Source organism: Equus quagga, chromosome 13 (assembly GCF_021613505.1).
Source record: "Equus quagga isolate Etosha38 chromosome 13, UCLA_HA_Equagga_1.0, whole genome shotgun sequence".
In the NCBI taxonomy this organism is placed as follows: domain Eukaryota; kingdom Metazoa; phylum Chordata; class Mammalia; order Perissodactyla; family Equidae; genus Equus; species Equus quagga.
Window position 1 is genome coordinate 92,186,974 of NC_060279.1, and position 15,955 is coordinate 92,202,928.

A 15,955-nucleotide genomic window follows, 5' to 3' on the forward strand; every position below is an offset into this window, starting at 1 on the left:
TAACCGTGATGTGGACGAGTTCCTAGTGCATGGGGGCTTGCCTCCCTCCAAAATTTTAATTTTCTCATTTGTAAATTAGGGGGTGGTGGTAAGAAAACCAGGGGGAAAAATGGATGGGAAAGTGTTTGAGAAATTACAAGGCACTGTTTATTATCATTTTAATGAGTTTAAGTAAATCGATAACCTTGCTCTTCCCCAACTCTTCACCCCTCACAAACACCCGTTTGCACTTTTCTCGATTCCCTTTCCGAGGGTCCTGGGCCAAAATGGAGGAGAGCCTGGCGGGGGCGCTCTCTGCGCCTGCGCTGCCAAGTGCCCTCTCCGCCTCCTGGGAGTTAGAGTCGTTCTTTTCCTCAGCCCGCCCAGTTTGCTTCCTTTCCCCACCTCCAAGCTGGACCGTGCTGCCTTCTGGGAAGTGTAGTCCGTGGCCGCCCGGACTCCAATTCCCAGCGGGCTTCGGGGCGGGAACCCGGAAGGGGAGGCTGGAGAGGAGCGAGTGGGGGAAACCCGCGTAGCCGAGGGAGCTGCGGCGCGGGGAGATGGTGAGAACCCCGAGAGGGGGCCAGGGGCGCTTGAAAGCCGGGGCGGGGGTTCGGGACCAGGTGGCGAGAGGGAAGAGGCAGGGGCTAAAGAAGGGGCTGGGCGAGGGGAGATCGCTTGGGGGAGGGGATTGGGAGGAATGGGAGCTCGAGGGAGTAGTGGAGGAATGGGGGCTGGGGACGGGTCTTGGAGGTGGGGAGGGAGTCGAGCTTTGGGACTGGTTGTTAGGGAGCTCAGAGCTGGGGAAGGGAGTCCCGAGTTGGAGAAGGGGCTGGGCGTCCAGGCAGAGGCCCTGAACGGGGCAGTTTCGAGGGGGTTAGCCTGGGGGTTGTGGAAAGGCTTGGAAGTCAGGGCTAGATGAATGAGCGGGTCTGGAGGCTGCGAGGGAGGGGCCAGCTGTGGATGCGGTGGGTTGGGGCCTCTTGATCCGACTGGGGGCAGGAGCTCAAGTTGAGATGGTGGGAGAGAGAAGTCAATGGTAGAGTGGTATGTGGGTTAGGATCCAGGACTCGGGGTGGGATGGGGAGCGCGAGATTAGGGGTCTGGATGTAGCGATAGTTTCCTCGTCCAGCCGGAGACTCCCGGTAAACAAGACAGTCGCAGAACTGTAGGATCATACGGCCAGAAGGGGCCGAAGAGACACCCTCTTGCACTCATTTCTCCAGTGGGATTTGGAGAAGCGTAGTGGGTTATCTCTATGGGCAGTCCAGCATTCAGATCCCTTATTCTGCCACTCCTCTGTGACCTGGGCAAGTCTCCCCTCTCTGAAACTCTGTGTCATTTTCTGTATCGTGGGATCAACGTGCCACTGAGAAGAGGGGAGGCTGCGTAACATCCTTACTGTGGCTGGCAGAAAGTCCTCCGTCTCAGATCTGTTGGTGGGAAGCTCCCCACCCCAGGAATGTGACTGGGTCACAGGTGCTAATGAATTCCCTCCTTTTCAGCCCAGGGGCTTTTTTTCTCAGCACCTGGCACCGATCTGGGCACACCCCAGCTCAGAAGCATGCCGGGGCTCCCCACAGTAGATTACAGCTAGCGATTATTGTTTAGGAAGTGCCTGGCCCTCTTCTTAGCTGTTTGTGCATATTAACTCGTTTAATTCTGCCAACACTGCTAAGGTGTAGGCGCTGTTATTATCTGCATTCTACAGAAAGGAAGCAGAGGCACAGAGAAGTTAAGCCACTTTCCCAAGGTCATCCAGCATTAAAAGGTAGACGCAGGATTCCAACGTAGGCATCCTGGCTCAGCATCTGTGTTTTCACCGCCGTAGTTTGGTTCACTCTCCTTGTGCGGAAGTCCAATGTCACGAGTAGGCAGCGACTGGGGAACTGAAGCTGTCTTCACTTTGAATTTTAGTTCTGCTATTTACTTGCTTTGTGACCTTGGGCCAGTCTTTTGACCTCCCTTCAACTATAAGATGGGATGAGTAACCCTAGGAAGGTGAGACAGTTCGGGGAGGCAAGCTTGTAAAGTGGAGTAAGTGCTGAAGACACATGACTTGTCTTTTTTTTTTTTTTAACATCAGTGGGAGCCTGCAACCTGAGAGAGAAGGCAGGTAGAGAGGGACCAATGAGGGAGATGCCAGCCAGCCTGCCTCCTTTCCTTTCTCTCCCAGGTTGCCCCCATATCCTGACTCTTCTAGTTCCCCACTCTCTGCTGCTGGGCTCCCAAGTCCAAGGGTGACTCCCTGAGGGGGTGCCCAGAAACTCCATCTGTCCCCATCCGTCTCCGCAGCCAAGTATAAATAATTCACTTGCCCATGCCCAGCCTGGCCCGACTCCAGGTATTTCCGTGAATAGGAATTATTTCTACCCACTGTGTGGTTCCCCCCCCCCCAACCTTTGGGTCATTTTGACCTCCGGGGAAGCTTGGCAACTTTGTAATTCCTCTTGAAACAGTTTGGTTCTTTGCCATGAGGCTTCGGGAGTTCAAGTCATAAGTTCTCTGACTTTGAGAGGAAAGCTTATGATTAAAAGTATTGGCTTCAGATAGGTTCAGGTTCCTCACCTCTGCTGCTGTGTGTCCTTGGCCAAGTTGCATTCCCACTCTGGGCCTCAGTTTTCTCTTATGTAACATGGGGCCACATTCCAACCATGAGGCCCTTGTAAGGTAATGAGGTAACCTATATCAAATGCCTAGTGCCCGTGAAGCTCTCCATAAGTGGGAGGTCTTTTTGTGATTTTTGTTCTTTCAAGAAAAATGTATTGAGTACAGACTCTGGAGCCAGAGCACCCAGATTTAAATCCTGACTTCATCACCCATCAGCGGTGTGACTTTGGGTAAGTCACTTCACCTCTCTGGGCCTCCGTTTCCTCTTCTGGAAAGTTGGGGTCCCTTCTAGGAGTAGTCCACACCCTGCCCTTGGGGAGCTTGCCGTCGTCACAGTGCTAGGACCATCTTGCGGCTCTGGTGGCATTGGCCCCGCATTTTTCAGGTTTGAGTTCTCTGTTATTGATTCATTTTCAGCCCCTCCTGCCAGCTCTGCCTGCTTGTCTTTGCGTTCATGGATTTTTAACACTTTGTCTGTGAAAAGCTATCGGTTTCCGGAAAAGTTACCAAGCTCTCAATCATGCCTGTTCCTGGTCGTCGTCACATCTGGGTGCCTGGGGGTAATGGAACACTCTTTTTTCCTTTCCTTTATTTGTTTGTCTTAGAAAATGTGCCTGCTTTCCACGTTATTTCGCCATTTCTTCAGATCCTAAATGTGTTTTCAGCCTGTGCTTGTCTGAAGCTTACTCATACAAAATGATATTTTTACCATGTCTAATGGTATATTTCTAGCGGCTCTGGTAGAGCTGTATTATTCCTAAAAGCACAGGTTTTCTAAAACGCTTGGCTCATCCCTTGCTCCGTGATGCCATCCTGACCCCTTGATGAAGATCGTAACCACCCCCCACCCCCTCTGACACTCCATCCCCCGTTCCTGCTATATTTGTCCCCCACAGCACTTGCCACCTTGCAGCTTACTGTGTATTTATGGAGCCTCTGTCCAGTTAGTATGTCAGCCCCGCGAGGACAGGACTTGGGTCCCCCTTTCCCTGCGTATCTATCCCCACTGCCCAGACCGTAGCCGCTCTGTAAATATCAGTTTAATTAATAAGTGAGACCCTGTACCCGACAGTAACAAAAGAAGGGCCATGTTTTGGTTATTGTGGGAGGCTACGATCCGTTTAATTTCAGAATGTGAAATAAAGAGGGAAGACGTCTTTTGGCTCAGTCAGTGATTATCAAACTCTTAGGCAGTCTCACCTTCTCTTAATAATCCCAGCCCCTGAATATTGAGCCTCCCCTCGGTACCTGGCTGGCACTGGGTGCTCCTCTGGGTTGATCTCAATGAATCGTGAACCCAGCTATGGGTGGGTGCTGGTATAATCTGCGTTTTACGGTGGGGGAAACTGAGGCACGGAGGGTTGAGCACCTTGCCTGAGGTCACAGCCCCAGAAGTGGGGGAGCTGGGGTGCTGGCGGGCCATGCCTGGCATCCTGTATCTCTAGATCCGGAGGCCTGGATGATTCTTTAGGGAGCTATTATTCAGACAGGAAGACTTGAGAGGAGGAGAGAGGCCAGGAGACCCTGAGGCCAAAAAGCCAAGAAAAAGAGTTTGGATGGATCAGGATTGTGGACAAAGGGGCACACTGGTGGCAGGGGTAGCGGGATCTTGAGGGTGGGAAACAGAAGGAGCAGGACCAGGAGCAGAGCCCTGGTGTCCTGCCACCCATTCCTGTGTGACTGTGGGCACCGCTCTGTGCCCAGCCCTGAGCTGGCATGACCCTGACAGCCGCCACCCTGGGATGGCGGTGCCCCAGGTGGGGGGAGGGGAGTCACCTGAGTCAGCGTGGGGAGTCAGGCATCTGCACTTTATCATTTGGTTTATCCTTTTGTCGTTGTTGTTTCCAGCTTCTTAAGGGGCACACTTAGCTTGTTAATTGTCAGCCTTTCTCCTTTCTTTGTGCTTTTATGGAGACACGGCATCTTATTTCCTTGATCTGATAGCTTTCTTTTTCTTGATTTACTCCTTCATTTTGCTGAAGCAAATCCTCCAGTAGCTTTCCGAGAAAGGGTTCACGGACATGCATTTTTTTTTTGCAACCTTGCACCTCGTGGGAGGGTTTTCATCCTGGGAGGGATGTGGTCCCATTTGTGCCTGGAAAGATCTCTCTGGCTCCTATGGAAAGGATGGAGCCGGAAGAGCTAAACTAGGCTAGCGAGCCACGTGCAGAGGCTGGAGCAGCTGCACCTTGGAGGAGAGGTCCCTGCCTTCCAGAAGGCCACAGGGAGGAGGGGAGAGAGGCCTTCACCCAGGTCATTGTCATTCAGCAGTGACGGGTGACAGGTGCTGCCAGAGGCGGCCTCAGCAGGAAGAGATTCCACGTCACTTGGGAGGGCACCAGGACAGCTCCTAGAGGAGGTGGTCTCTTGCCTCCGTCCTGGGAGCAGGATTTCCACAGCTGGACTTGGCTGGAACCAGCCAGCTTTTCCCAAGAGGTCCCGAGGAGCACATGTGTAGAAGGCAGACAGCACGGCGGTGTCCTTTCATTCAGATGTGCATTGCACACCTACTATGTGCTACGACATTGCTTCTCAGACTTAAATGCATACCGGAATCTCCTAGAGATCTTGTCGAGGTGCATTCTGATTCAGTAGGGGAAGGGCGGCCCCGAGACTGTGCGTTTCTACCACCTTCCCAGGGGCTGCTGCTGGGGCGGTGGGGGACCACACTGTGCGTAGCCAAGTGCTCCGTGCTATTCTGAAAGCTGGGGATCCAGCAGTGACAAAACCAGACAAAAATACGGCCCTGGGGGAGCTTTCATTGTGGTGAGGTGAGACCGACAGTGAACTTTCTCAGTAAAGTTTATAGTACGTTAGATAGCAGAGCATGCTAAGGAGAAAAATCGGGAAAGAGGAGGGTGAGCGTATATGGCTCTTGGTGGAGGCTGCAGTTTTAAATCAAAGAAGGGCTGGCGGAGGTGATTTCTGAATAAAACCTGAAGGAGGTAAGGGGGCGAGCCCTGTGGCTACCTGGGGAAGAGCATTCTAGGCAGGAGGAACAGAGAGTGCAAAAGCCTTGAGGACTGAACGGAATGATCCCCAAAAAGTGCTTGGTATACTCAGTAAAAAGCTGCTCGAGCTGCGTGAACACCGTGTGCTCTGGCGTCGGCCGGCCTTGATTCAAAGCTCTGCCACCAAGCTGTGACCAAGGGCAATTACTTAGCCTTTCTCTGCCTCCGATTCCTAATCTTGAAAGGAGATTAAAAATAGTGAGACGAGGTGAGAATTAAATGAGTTAATATGTGTGAAACGCTTCGAGCAAAGGCCCCCAGTGAGGGCTCAGTGTTAACTGCTGTGGCGACCATCATTTTCTCTCTAATATATTCATTTTGGTCATGATTGTTTGTTTGGACGTCTGCCCCCTTTTCCCATGAGCTCTTCCTGGGGAGCACAGTCATTTCTGTGTCCCCAGCCACCAGCCCAGGGCCAGCACCCAGGAGGACCTCTGAATAATGTCAGACCAGGAATGTGAAAATGTGGATTGTCTTATTGTTGGGGGTGTTCCATCAAGGATGTTGGTTCTGTGGTCCAGGTCCTTTCTAATTTTGTTTTCAGCCAGTCTCTCATGGAGAGAGATAGTAAGGTTTCCCATTACACTCTGGATTTGCCAAACTCTCTGTCGTTCTCTTGTTTTCTGCTTGATCTCTTTTGAGGCCATGTTGTTAGCCTCACATACGTTGAGAAGTTTTGTGGCTAGTGGGTTCCCTTCCTTTGTCCCCATCTGTGTCTTTAATAATACCTTTTGTTTTGTCATTGTTATTTTTTAAGTGGTAGTGTCATTCCTTTACGTGTCTCTGGGTTCGTCTTTGCCTGGTCTGGCTTTTTCCATCTTGTTATTTTCAGTCTTTCTGGGTCATGGTGTTGTACGATAAATGGGTCTTCGTGGCGCAGTCTCGGAAAGCTGACCTAGTGTCAGGGGTCGTGCTGGACTCTGTGGGGAGTTAGAAAATTCTGCTCCAGTGACCATGCTGGCTGGGACACAGACAACCTGGGTGTGAAACAGAGTTTACACTGCCATTAGGATGTGGAGCCTCAGGGCAGGGAGCTTGGGTTGGGGCAGTCCTGCGGGGTACACCGTGATGACCACGATCTCTCTGGCCTTTCCTCCCCCGCCCCTCCACCCCCCATCAGGGGGTTCACAGTCCAGTGGAGGAGACGGATCCATCCCTAGACAGTGATGACCAGAGCGGGCAGGGCTGGGAGGAGGAAACCCAGAGGTCCCCCTCTGAGCAAGTGGGCGGTTTCCAAGAATGTCCTCAGGGGACGTCTCTCTGTTAAAGTTACATTCGAGCAAAGACCCAAATGAAATAAGGAGTCGAGCCACGTGGAGCTCTGGGGGGAAGGCATTCAAGTCAGCAGGAACAGCAAATGCAAAGACCATGGAAGGGCAGAGCTTGGTGACTGTGAGGATTAGAAAGCAACTAGGCCAGTGTGGGAGCCTGACCCCGGGGTGGGGAAGGGGGTTAGCTTCTTGGAGGTGGGGGTGGCTGAGCTGAGACCCCTGAGAATATTTAGGGAAACAACAGCGCAGTAATCTGGAATTGGATTCCTGGGCTCTTATCCCTGCTCCAGCTCACACCGGTTCTGGGTGACCTTGGGCTGGTTCGGCCACCTGTCCTGCCTCAGTTTCTTCATCCATACAGTGAAGATGAGACCAGCTCCTAGTCTACTGAGGACCAGCTGAGGCCCGAGTACTCTAACTACTCTCTATGCCAGACCAGGTGCCCGCCTGGGTCCACTGGGGGTGTGGCGGAATTGGGAGGGGTGAGGCTGGACAAGTTGGGTACCAGGGTTTTTCCCCAAGGGCACTAGGGAGTCATGGCAGGTTCTGAGTAGGTAGGGACAGGGTCTGCTTTCTGATTTAAGCAGACCCTCTGGCTGTGATGTGTGGGATGGTCGCAAGCAGGCAAGGCTGGGACAGGGTGCTGGGGGCACAGGTGATGTCCCAACAGGTACCTGCAGTGGGGCCACCTGTGGGTGTGTCTTGAATTGGCCTGGCATTGAAAGGATGTAGACCAGTGCGTTCAATAGAATATAATGTGAGCCGCCTGTATAATTTAAACTCTAGTAGCCACAAGTCAAAGAGGTGAAGTTAATTTTAAATATTTTGTTAAATTATATCCTAAATATTATTTTAACAGGTAGTCAATATTAAAAAGTCATTATTGAGGCCTTTCATATTCTTTTCTTGTACCAAGTCGGAGTCGCATTGGAGGCTCCTGGTTGGAAAGGCTGAACTGGGGGGTCCTTTGGGCACGCAGCCTGAGCCTTGAATGCCAAGCCCAGGGGCTTAGCCTCAGCGCCGCGGGAGCCGTCGCAGGGTTCTGCCCATTTGTTTTTCAGGGTGAGGGGATCCCGCTGCCCAGTTTCCCCCCCGCAGGAAATCTCGACCCCCAGGGTTCCCAGCTAAAGGTGGGCACTCTCAGATCTTGCCCGCTTCCTTCCGCCCTGGAGTCTCAGCCCGGGAGCTGCTTGGCCCTTTAAATCTCAACTGTCAATCAGGACCCCTGTTTGGAGGGAACGTCGCGTAATAAACCTCTCTTTGAAGGCCCTGGCCTTTGCCCTGGCCTTGTTCCTCCGTTTAGCAGGAAGTTGGGAATTGCTCCACGCTCTCTTACCCTCGGCTGTTTCCACGCCCACCTCGTCGTCTCTCTCCTACTCCTCCCTCTTTCGAAGTTGGGCCCCTTCGCCAAGGCCTTCCTTATATGGGCACGGCCTCGAACGGCGGTCGCTCATTGGCTGCGGGCGTCACGCGCGCGTCTGTCAACAAAGGGGCGGAGAGAAGCGAGTTGCGCGCCCGCCTGCACGGCGGCCGGAGGGAAGGAGGGAGGGGGCGGGCCCTCTCCGCCTCTGCGCATGCGTATGTGCCTCCACCCGCTCCCCTCCGCGAGGGGGCGGTGCTCGCGGGGGCGGGCGCTTGGGGGGGCGTGTCTAGGTTGCACGGGTCCCCTGTGCTGATTGGCGGGTTTCGGGGAGATACCTACAAAATTTGGGGGGCAGTTTGCGTTTCAGCGATGCTTTGGGACTTGGGGAAGTTTTTGCCTGGGTATGGGGCATACTGTGGGGTTCACTTGAGCTTAGGGGGCGCCTTGGGGTTGGGCTTTGGGCTCTTTGCTAATGTGGAATGTTCGGTTGTGTTGTTGGGGGTCTGCTATGTGGTTTGGGGCGTCGGGTGGGTGTAGGATGTGAGGTGCCACGGAGAGACTTAGAAGCAAAGTAGGCAGTCTAAGAATACCAATTCTGGGGCCAGAATGGCTGGGTTTGGGTCTGCCTTGACTTCTCCCGACTTTTCTGTGCCTCATCTGGAAATCAGGACTAGTGACACTGCAGGCTTCACAGGGTCCTGGGAGGGTTCGCAGGAATTGTCAGAACAGCCCCTAGTCAGCTCCCAGAGAGCGTGCAGGAAGCACGCGTCTGCTCTTAGAACATCTGTGAGGTTTCTTTGGGAGTCTTTTAGGGGTTCCTTTGGCTTGGAGAAATACGTGATTTGGGATTAGTTGCGTGTGTTAGGGAGCTTTTCTGTTTCGGTGAGTTCTTTTGCAGTGAAGGGGCTTCTGAAGGATTAGTGAGGCCATGGGGAGGTTTAGAAAGAGTTGGAGGTGAGTATAGGATTCCAGGAAACTGGTCTTTTGGGGCATTGTGAGGTTGGGAAATTGCTGTGTGTGTTGGCGTTTGTGGTAGGCATGGGATCTGTGAGGGGTGCCTTGAGGTTAGGGCCTTCTGTGCTGGAGGGGATATTTTTAGGTTTAGAAGTTCAAAGTGGGATTTCAAAGGGTCTAGATATTTGGGGGGGAGCTGGGCATTGAGATTCTGGAGATAAGGATAGGAAGTGATTATGAAATTTCAGGGGGTGCCTAAGTTGTAGAGGGCTAGCATCCTAGAGAATGCCCTTGGCTGTGTTATCATCTGTTCCTGGGCATTTAGACGTATTGGTGGTGATAAACATAGCCTTCTCTAGGTTTTAGGGGCTGTGTGGTGATTTTTTTAAACAAGGAACTGGGATTTCAGCAGAGGCTGTTAGTATGTGAGAGGTAGGTGGGATTAGGGATCATGGGGCTAAAGATTTTTAGGATTGGGACTCCCTTTGTTGCTGGTGTCTCTGGGTGTTGGAGGCCGTCTGGATTTTGAATGGGTGTCTTCAGGACCATGAAGTGAATGGGGTTTTAGTGGTGTCTGTGGAATTGCCTGAATTTAGAGGGACAGTCTGTACTGCAGGAGTGAGCACACTTTTTCCTTAAAGGGCCAAAAAATGAGTATTTTAGGCCTTGCAGGCCATATGTTCTCTGTTACAACCACCTAACTCTGCCATTGCAGCATGAAAGCAGCCATGAACAAATGAGCATGTTTCAATAAAACTTTATTCGCAAAGACAGACGTGGGGCCAGTTATGGCCAGGGGGCCATAGTTGGCTGAGCCCTGGTCTCTAGGCATGTGGAAGGTTTGAGGTTTGGAGGGCTTTTGGTTTTGAGATGTCTGGAGGGAGCTGGGCCGGGGAAAGACTGAGACAGAGGGATGGGCTACCTATTGGTCCTGCGGTGGAAAGTGGGCCTCTCGGGCTCCGTAGCAGAATTGCCTGCAGATCAGGGCATGCACACAAAGTTATTGCAAACTAAAATGGTCCTCATTAAGACAGCCCTGAATCAGAAAGTTCAGAAACCAAGTTTGAGGACCTGGTTTTGCACTATATCACCCTACTCCACTCTGAACCCCCTTTAACCTGTGCGCAGCTCGGGGAGGAGGCTGGACTGGAACAGGCCTTCGTATCCCAGGGGTCTGGCTGTGTTGAAGGGGGTCGCCTGCACAGTCTTGGGCCAGTGTGTGCATTTTTCGGGGTGAGGATACCCAGCTTGAAGAGGTTCTCAAAGAGCCCCGTGACCCAAACATAGCGAAGAGCCAATTTCTTAAGGGCCTCTCTGGCTCTGATCTCAGATTTTCTTCTCCCACCTGGCCCACCTTGTTTCTTCCTCCACGGGCTCAAGCAGCCAGAGCTGGGGGCAGGGCTGGGAATTCCTGTCTTTTCAGGAACTGGTACTGGGTGAGCAAATAGAGAAAGAGGAGCTGTCTGTCAGCTGATACTCTGGATTCCCTGTAAAGGTTCTGGCAGCCAGAGGCTTCTGGATCGTGATGAAGGCAGGCAGGCAGTGCAGGCTGGTCTGTGGGGCTGGAGCAAGCTGCCAGCTCCGGTCACGCTCTGGGTTTTCAAAGAGCAGGTCCCATCCGTTTGCATCCCTCTATTTGCTCACCTGTGCCGTGGGGCGGGACTAGAGTTCTTGGTGGTCTAATTTGGTCTATGTCCTCAGGGGAAGTTGAAGTTGGGGTGGTACTTGGAGGGCAAGCTGTTCCTCCAGCTCCCCAACCTCCTCTTCCCTGTCTCCAGGTGGCCTGTGGAGCCCCCCACCACCCTCCAGGTCCTGAGATGTGGTGAACCCCTGCCTGTCTGCCACCACTGCCCAGAATGGACCGCAGCAGCCTCCTGCCCTTCCAGCTCTGGTGCCCCCGGCCCTTTGGCACCTACTCCCAGAACCAGCCGCGCCCACCGTCCACAGCCCTCAAGCCGCCAGCTTGCCCTGAGCCGGGCAGTGGGGCAGAGCCAGAGCACGGGCCTGCCCTCTCAGAGAACACGCCGCCCGCCCTGGCCACCGAGGCCCCCGCCTCCCAGCCCACCCCGCTCCTCTCGGCAGCAGCTGCTGGCGACGAGGGTCGAGTCCTGCTGGACACGTGGTATGTTATCAAGCCTGGGAACACGAAGGAGAAGGTGGCCTTCTTTGTGGCCCACCAGTGTGGTGGGGGCAGCCGGGCCAGCTCCATGAAGGTCAAGGGGCACTGGGGCAGTGACAGCTCCAAGGCCAAGAGAAGGAGGCGCTGTCTGGAGCCCACTAAGGCTCCGCCGGACCCCGGGGGCCGGGAGGGGCCCCCTGCTGCTGAGGGGACCCCAGCCTCAGCCGGTGAGGACGTGGACCTGCTCTCTGTGGCTGAGATGGTGGCCCTGGTGGAACAGCGGGCCGCCCTGGCCCTGCAGAGCTACCCGCGCCCCGGCGCCCCAGCTCCTGTGGTCTTTGTGTCAGCTGAGCAGGGCGGGCCTGCCAAGGGGCTGGGGTCCGAACGGCGGTCTGGTGGCGGGGACTGCAGCCGGGTAGCCGAGGCGGTGGCCCACTTTGAGGCCCAGCGGGACAACCCTCCGGCCAAGGGCCTCCGCAAGGAGGAGCGGCCTGGACCAGGCCCCGGGGAGGTGCGCATCGCCTTCCGGATCTCCAACGGCCGAGAGCCCCGCGCACCCGATGGCAGCTTGGCCAACGGGAACGGGGGCCGGCCCGGATGTGCCTACCCTGGCAGCCCAGGGCCTGGGGCCCGAGCCAAGGACAAGATCACCTGTGACCTGTACCAGCTCATCAGTCCCTCTCGGGACGCCCTCCCCAGCAACGTGGAGTTCCTTCTGGCTCGGGCAGATGAAGCCAGCGAGGCTGAGACCCCGGCCCCCGCCAGGCCCGAGGACACTCCCCCGGCCCCCCCTCCCCCCCCTGCCCGGGACTGCGGAGCGTCAGGCTTCCACGTGGATGTGGTGGTGACCGGCGTGGTGGACGAGTGCATCTTCTTTGGCAAGGATGGCACCAAGAACGTGAAGGAGGAGACGGTGTGCCTGACAGTCAGCCCTGAGGAGCCGCCCCCGCCGGGCCAGCTCTTTTTCCTCCAGTCCCGTGGGCCCGACGGGCCCCCCGAGCCACCCCCGGCGGACTCACCAGCCGCCGCGCCAGGCCCAGACGATGCCGAGGGCACAGCGGACACCTCCCTGTGCCGCCTGTACCGGCACGTGTCGCACGACTTCCTGGAGATCCGCTTCAAGATCCAGAGGCTGCTCGAGCCACGGCAGTACATGCTGCTGCTGCCCGAGCACGTGCTGGTCAAGATCTTCAGCTTCCTGCCTACTCGGGCCCTGGCGGCCCTCAAGTGCACCTGCCACCACTTCAAGGGCATCATCGAGGCGTTTGGTGTGCGGGCCACAGACTCGCGCTGGAGCCGCGACCCCCTCTACCGCGATGACCCTTGCAAGCAGTGCCGCAAGAGATACGAGAAGGGCGACGTGTCGCTCTGCCGCTGGCACCCCAAGCCCTACCACCACGACCTGCCTTACGGACGTTCCTACTGGATGTGCTGCCGCCGAGCCGATCGCGAGACGCCTGGCTGCCGCCTGGGTCTGCACGATAACAACTGGGTGCTGCCCTGTAACGGGCCGGGCAGCGGGGGCGGCCGGGCTGGCCGGGAGGAGGGGAGGTGAAGCCGGGGGAGGGGGGGGGAGAGCCCACCATGCCCACCCCCACCCCCTCCCCCTGGGAGCTGAGGGCCAGGACTGAGTCAGCAGCCTCTACCCCCCCATCCAGGCAGCACCTATCCCCCTCCAGAACTGATACGGGGTTCTGGGGGGGTGACCCAAGACAGCACTGGGACTGACTGACCCCCAGTGGTTTTCTACTCTTCAGACCCAGGGCCGTGGACCCTCAAGTAGGGTGTGTTTTTTTTTTCATCAGCATCTCAATTTCTTCTCCATTCAGCCCCAACACCCTCCCTGCCGCTCTCTACACCCCAGGGACCCACCAGCAGGGAGCAGACTGGCAGCTAATTTTGGTCCTCCTTAAGGGTTCCCCCATTCTGGCCCCCTTCCGCTCCCTCCTCCGATTCCTTGTCTCTGGAGCTGCGTTCTCCCAAGAGTCTGGCAGCTGCCAAGGTGGGCGCATCTCGTAACCTCTTACACCAAGGCTCACCTCCTCTTTAGGAATTGGGGGCCATCAGATAACAGATGCAATTTGGCACGTTTCACGGCAGCCTGTCATTTCTAGATGTTTTCCCCATTAAAATCGTAAAAATCACTGTTTTCTCCTTAACCTCGAGCTACCTGTCTCTCCAGCTCCCCTAAAGAGGAAGAGGAAAAAAAAAGAGTTGAAGTATAAAAATTCCCCTCCTCTGTGATCTAAGCTATTGCCATCACTCTCCCCACAAAAAAGCTGTGAAGCCCTTTGCCGCGCTCTTGACAGCGTCGGGGGCCGCTGGGCAGGGACCGTGGGTTTGAATTTCTGGCTTGTTTTTCCTTCCACTCTTGAGTAGTTGTTCAGGCCTTGGGGTCTCTCCATCCCCAGCCACATGCGTTTCTCTAGAATCCTTTGGTCAATTGAGACTTTGATTTTCAGGCAGTTTGGTCTGGGGTATTTTGGTTTGTTCTCTTTGGGGTTTTTTTTTGCTTTTTTTTTTTTTTTTATCATTGTGGTTCTGGAAGCTTCTAGCTTGTGGCATCTGACCGATTTTGAATTGGTCCTTTCTATAAAATCAATATTTATAAGGCTGGGCCTAGACTGCTTCGTGTGTTGCTCAGGGAGGGGGCTGGGGGGTGAAAGGGGTCATGGGCCCGTGTGTGGCGGGATGGAAGAAGTTGAGAGAATGCGGATCCTTACTCCAGTCCCTTAGCCTGAGATTATTTTTGACTCTTTTCATCTATGTCACTTTGGATTTGAAAATTGCAAAATCCTAGTAGCTTAAACAAGATAGTTTTTATTTCTTTAGGAATCCAGCGTTGGGCAGGTATGGTGGCTCTGAAGTCACTGGGAACCCAGCCTCCTTCTAGCTCACGATTTCCTTGGCTGTGGCCCTCATCCTCATGGTCCAAGATGGCTGCTAGAATGCCAGCCATCACCATTTTGCAGGAAGGGAAGCCCCATTCTTCCCAGAAGTACTGCACTATATCTATATACATCTCCCTGGTCAGAAAGCCATATGGAAGGGCGGCAAGGGAGGCTGGGAAATGTAGTCTTTTAGCTGGGTGCATTATGCCCACCAAAAAACTCTTACTAAGGATCCCTGTAATTAAAGCTTTAAAATATTCACTTAATTATTTAATAAGGAAAAAGGAGAATTAAGACATTTTAAAAATTCAAGTTTACAAGAAGAGGGGAAAATGGATATTGAGAGGCGCCTAAGTCTCTGACATTCTTACCAGAAACCAAAATTTCCAGAGAGATTAGGATCTATCGTAGTAGTTATTTAATACTTAGATTTTAGAATCAAAGAGACCTGGGTTTGAATCTTAGCTTGGTTTCGTGGGACTTCAGTTTCCTGTGGAGGGAGGGCCCGATTATTTGAGCTCTCCTGCTGAAAACAGGAAGTAAAAAATCTTAAAAGCATGCAATAGCCAATAAAATACAGTTAAGGATACAGTAAACCAAACACTTAAGGGAAAGGGTACATGGGGCCCTGAAACCACTTTTGCTCTGAGGGCGTTTGCTGATGGGGACAAACTTGGGTTTGCTCCTTGTAGCCTTACTAGGAGAAGCAGGCTGGAGTCGAGGCCAGAGCCTGCCCAAGGTGGGGAATCTAACAGCTGGGATCCCACCAAACCATAAGCTCGGGTAAGGATGAGCTGGGAGACTGCAGAGATGTTCTAAATGCTGAGGGGAGCCCAAGGGCAAAGGAAAGAAAAAAGCAGACCCTGGGAATTTGTGGTCAGTGGCTGGCCTTCGGCTCAGCTTTGCAGCCCAGGTTTGCATCACCCCTGTGTTCCAGGGTGCTTCGAGCTGAGATGTCTGGCAGAAACAAACATCAGTCCTCTGGTGGAAAGAACTCTCATTTAGAATCCCCACCAGTGGTTTTTCACACAATGAGTCCACAGTCCAATAACCAAACACACATGGAAATAAAGCAGCGGGAGCAATAACCAGCAGAAATGAGAGCAAAAACAGACCCGCAAAGGCTTCTGATAGTGAAACCGTCACAGATTCTAATGCAATGAGGGCTTGGAAATATCTGCCGGTCCCCCTGAGCTAAAATATAGCCTAGCAGCTACGAAAGGAAAAAACCCACAGACGTACAATAACCAAAGTAAAAACTCAATGATTGGGCTAACAGCAAATTAGACACGGCTGAAGAGAGATTTATTGAACTAGAGCTAAATCCAAAAAGTAGCACAGAGACAAAAACAAGAAAAAAAAGACCTGAGAAAATACGAAATACGAAAGGTTGTAGAGGATAGAGTGAGATAAGTGAACACATTAATTGGCATTCTAGAATGAGAAGAGCAAATGGTGCAAAGATAATATTTAAAGACACAACAGTTGCAAAGTCCAGACTGGTCAAAGATTAATCAGTGCCATGAGTCATAAGCAGGATAAATAAAATGAAACGTACACCTAGACACACTGCACTGAGTGTCTAGCTATGTGATCTTCCGCAATTGATTTCTCTGAAGCTCAATTTCTTTTCTTTTCTTTTCTTTTCTTTTCTTTTGCTGAGGAAGATTGGCCCTGAGCTAACATCTGTTGCCAATCATCCTCTTTTTGCTTGAGGAAGATTGTCGCTGTGAAGCTCTGTTTCTTAATCTGAAAAA

General features: G+C 53.4%; 1 protein-coding gene across 1 annotated transcript; it reads left to right on the plus strand.

Moving 5' to 3' along the window:
• The first annotated feature begins 439 nt into the window (after nucleotides 1-439).
• FBXO46 (F-box protein 46) lies at nucleotides 440-13,451 on the plus strand. Its single transcript, XM_046684193.1, has 2 exons — nucleotides 440-542; nucleotides 10,967-13,451. Exon 2 carries the CDS (start codon nucleotides 11,045-11,047, stop codon nucleotides 12,860-12,862), a length of 1,818 nt encoding a protein of 605 aa, XP_046540149.1. The 5' UTR covers nucleotides 440-542; nucleotides 10,967-11,044; the 3' UTR covers nucleotides 12,863-13,451.
• The last annotated feature ends 2,504 nt before the right edge of the window (nucleotides 13,452-15,955 follow it).

What these genes read in the sequence shown, in the direction of transcription:
- FBXO46 (XM_046684193.1), top strand. Translation starts at nt 11,045, where the DNA reads ATGGACCGCAGCAGCCTCCTGCCCTTCCAGCTCTGGTGCCCCCGGCCC.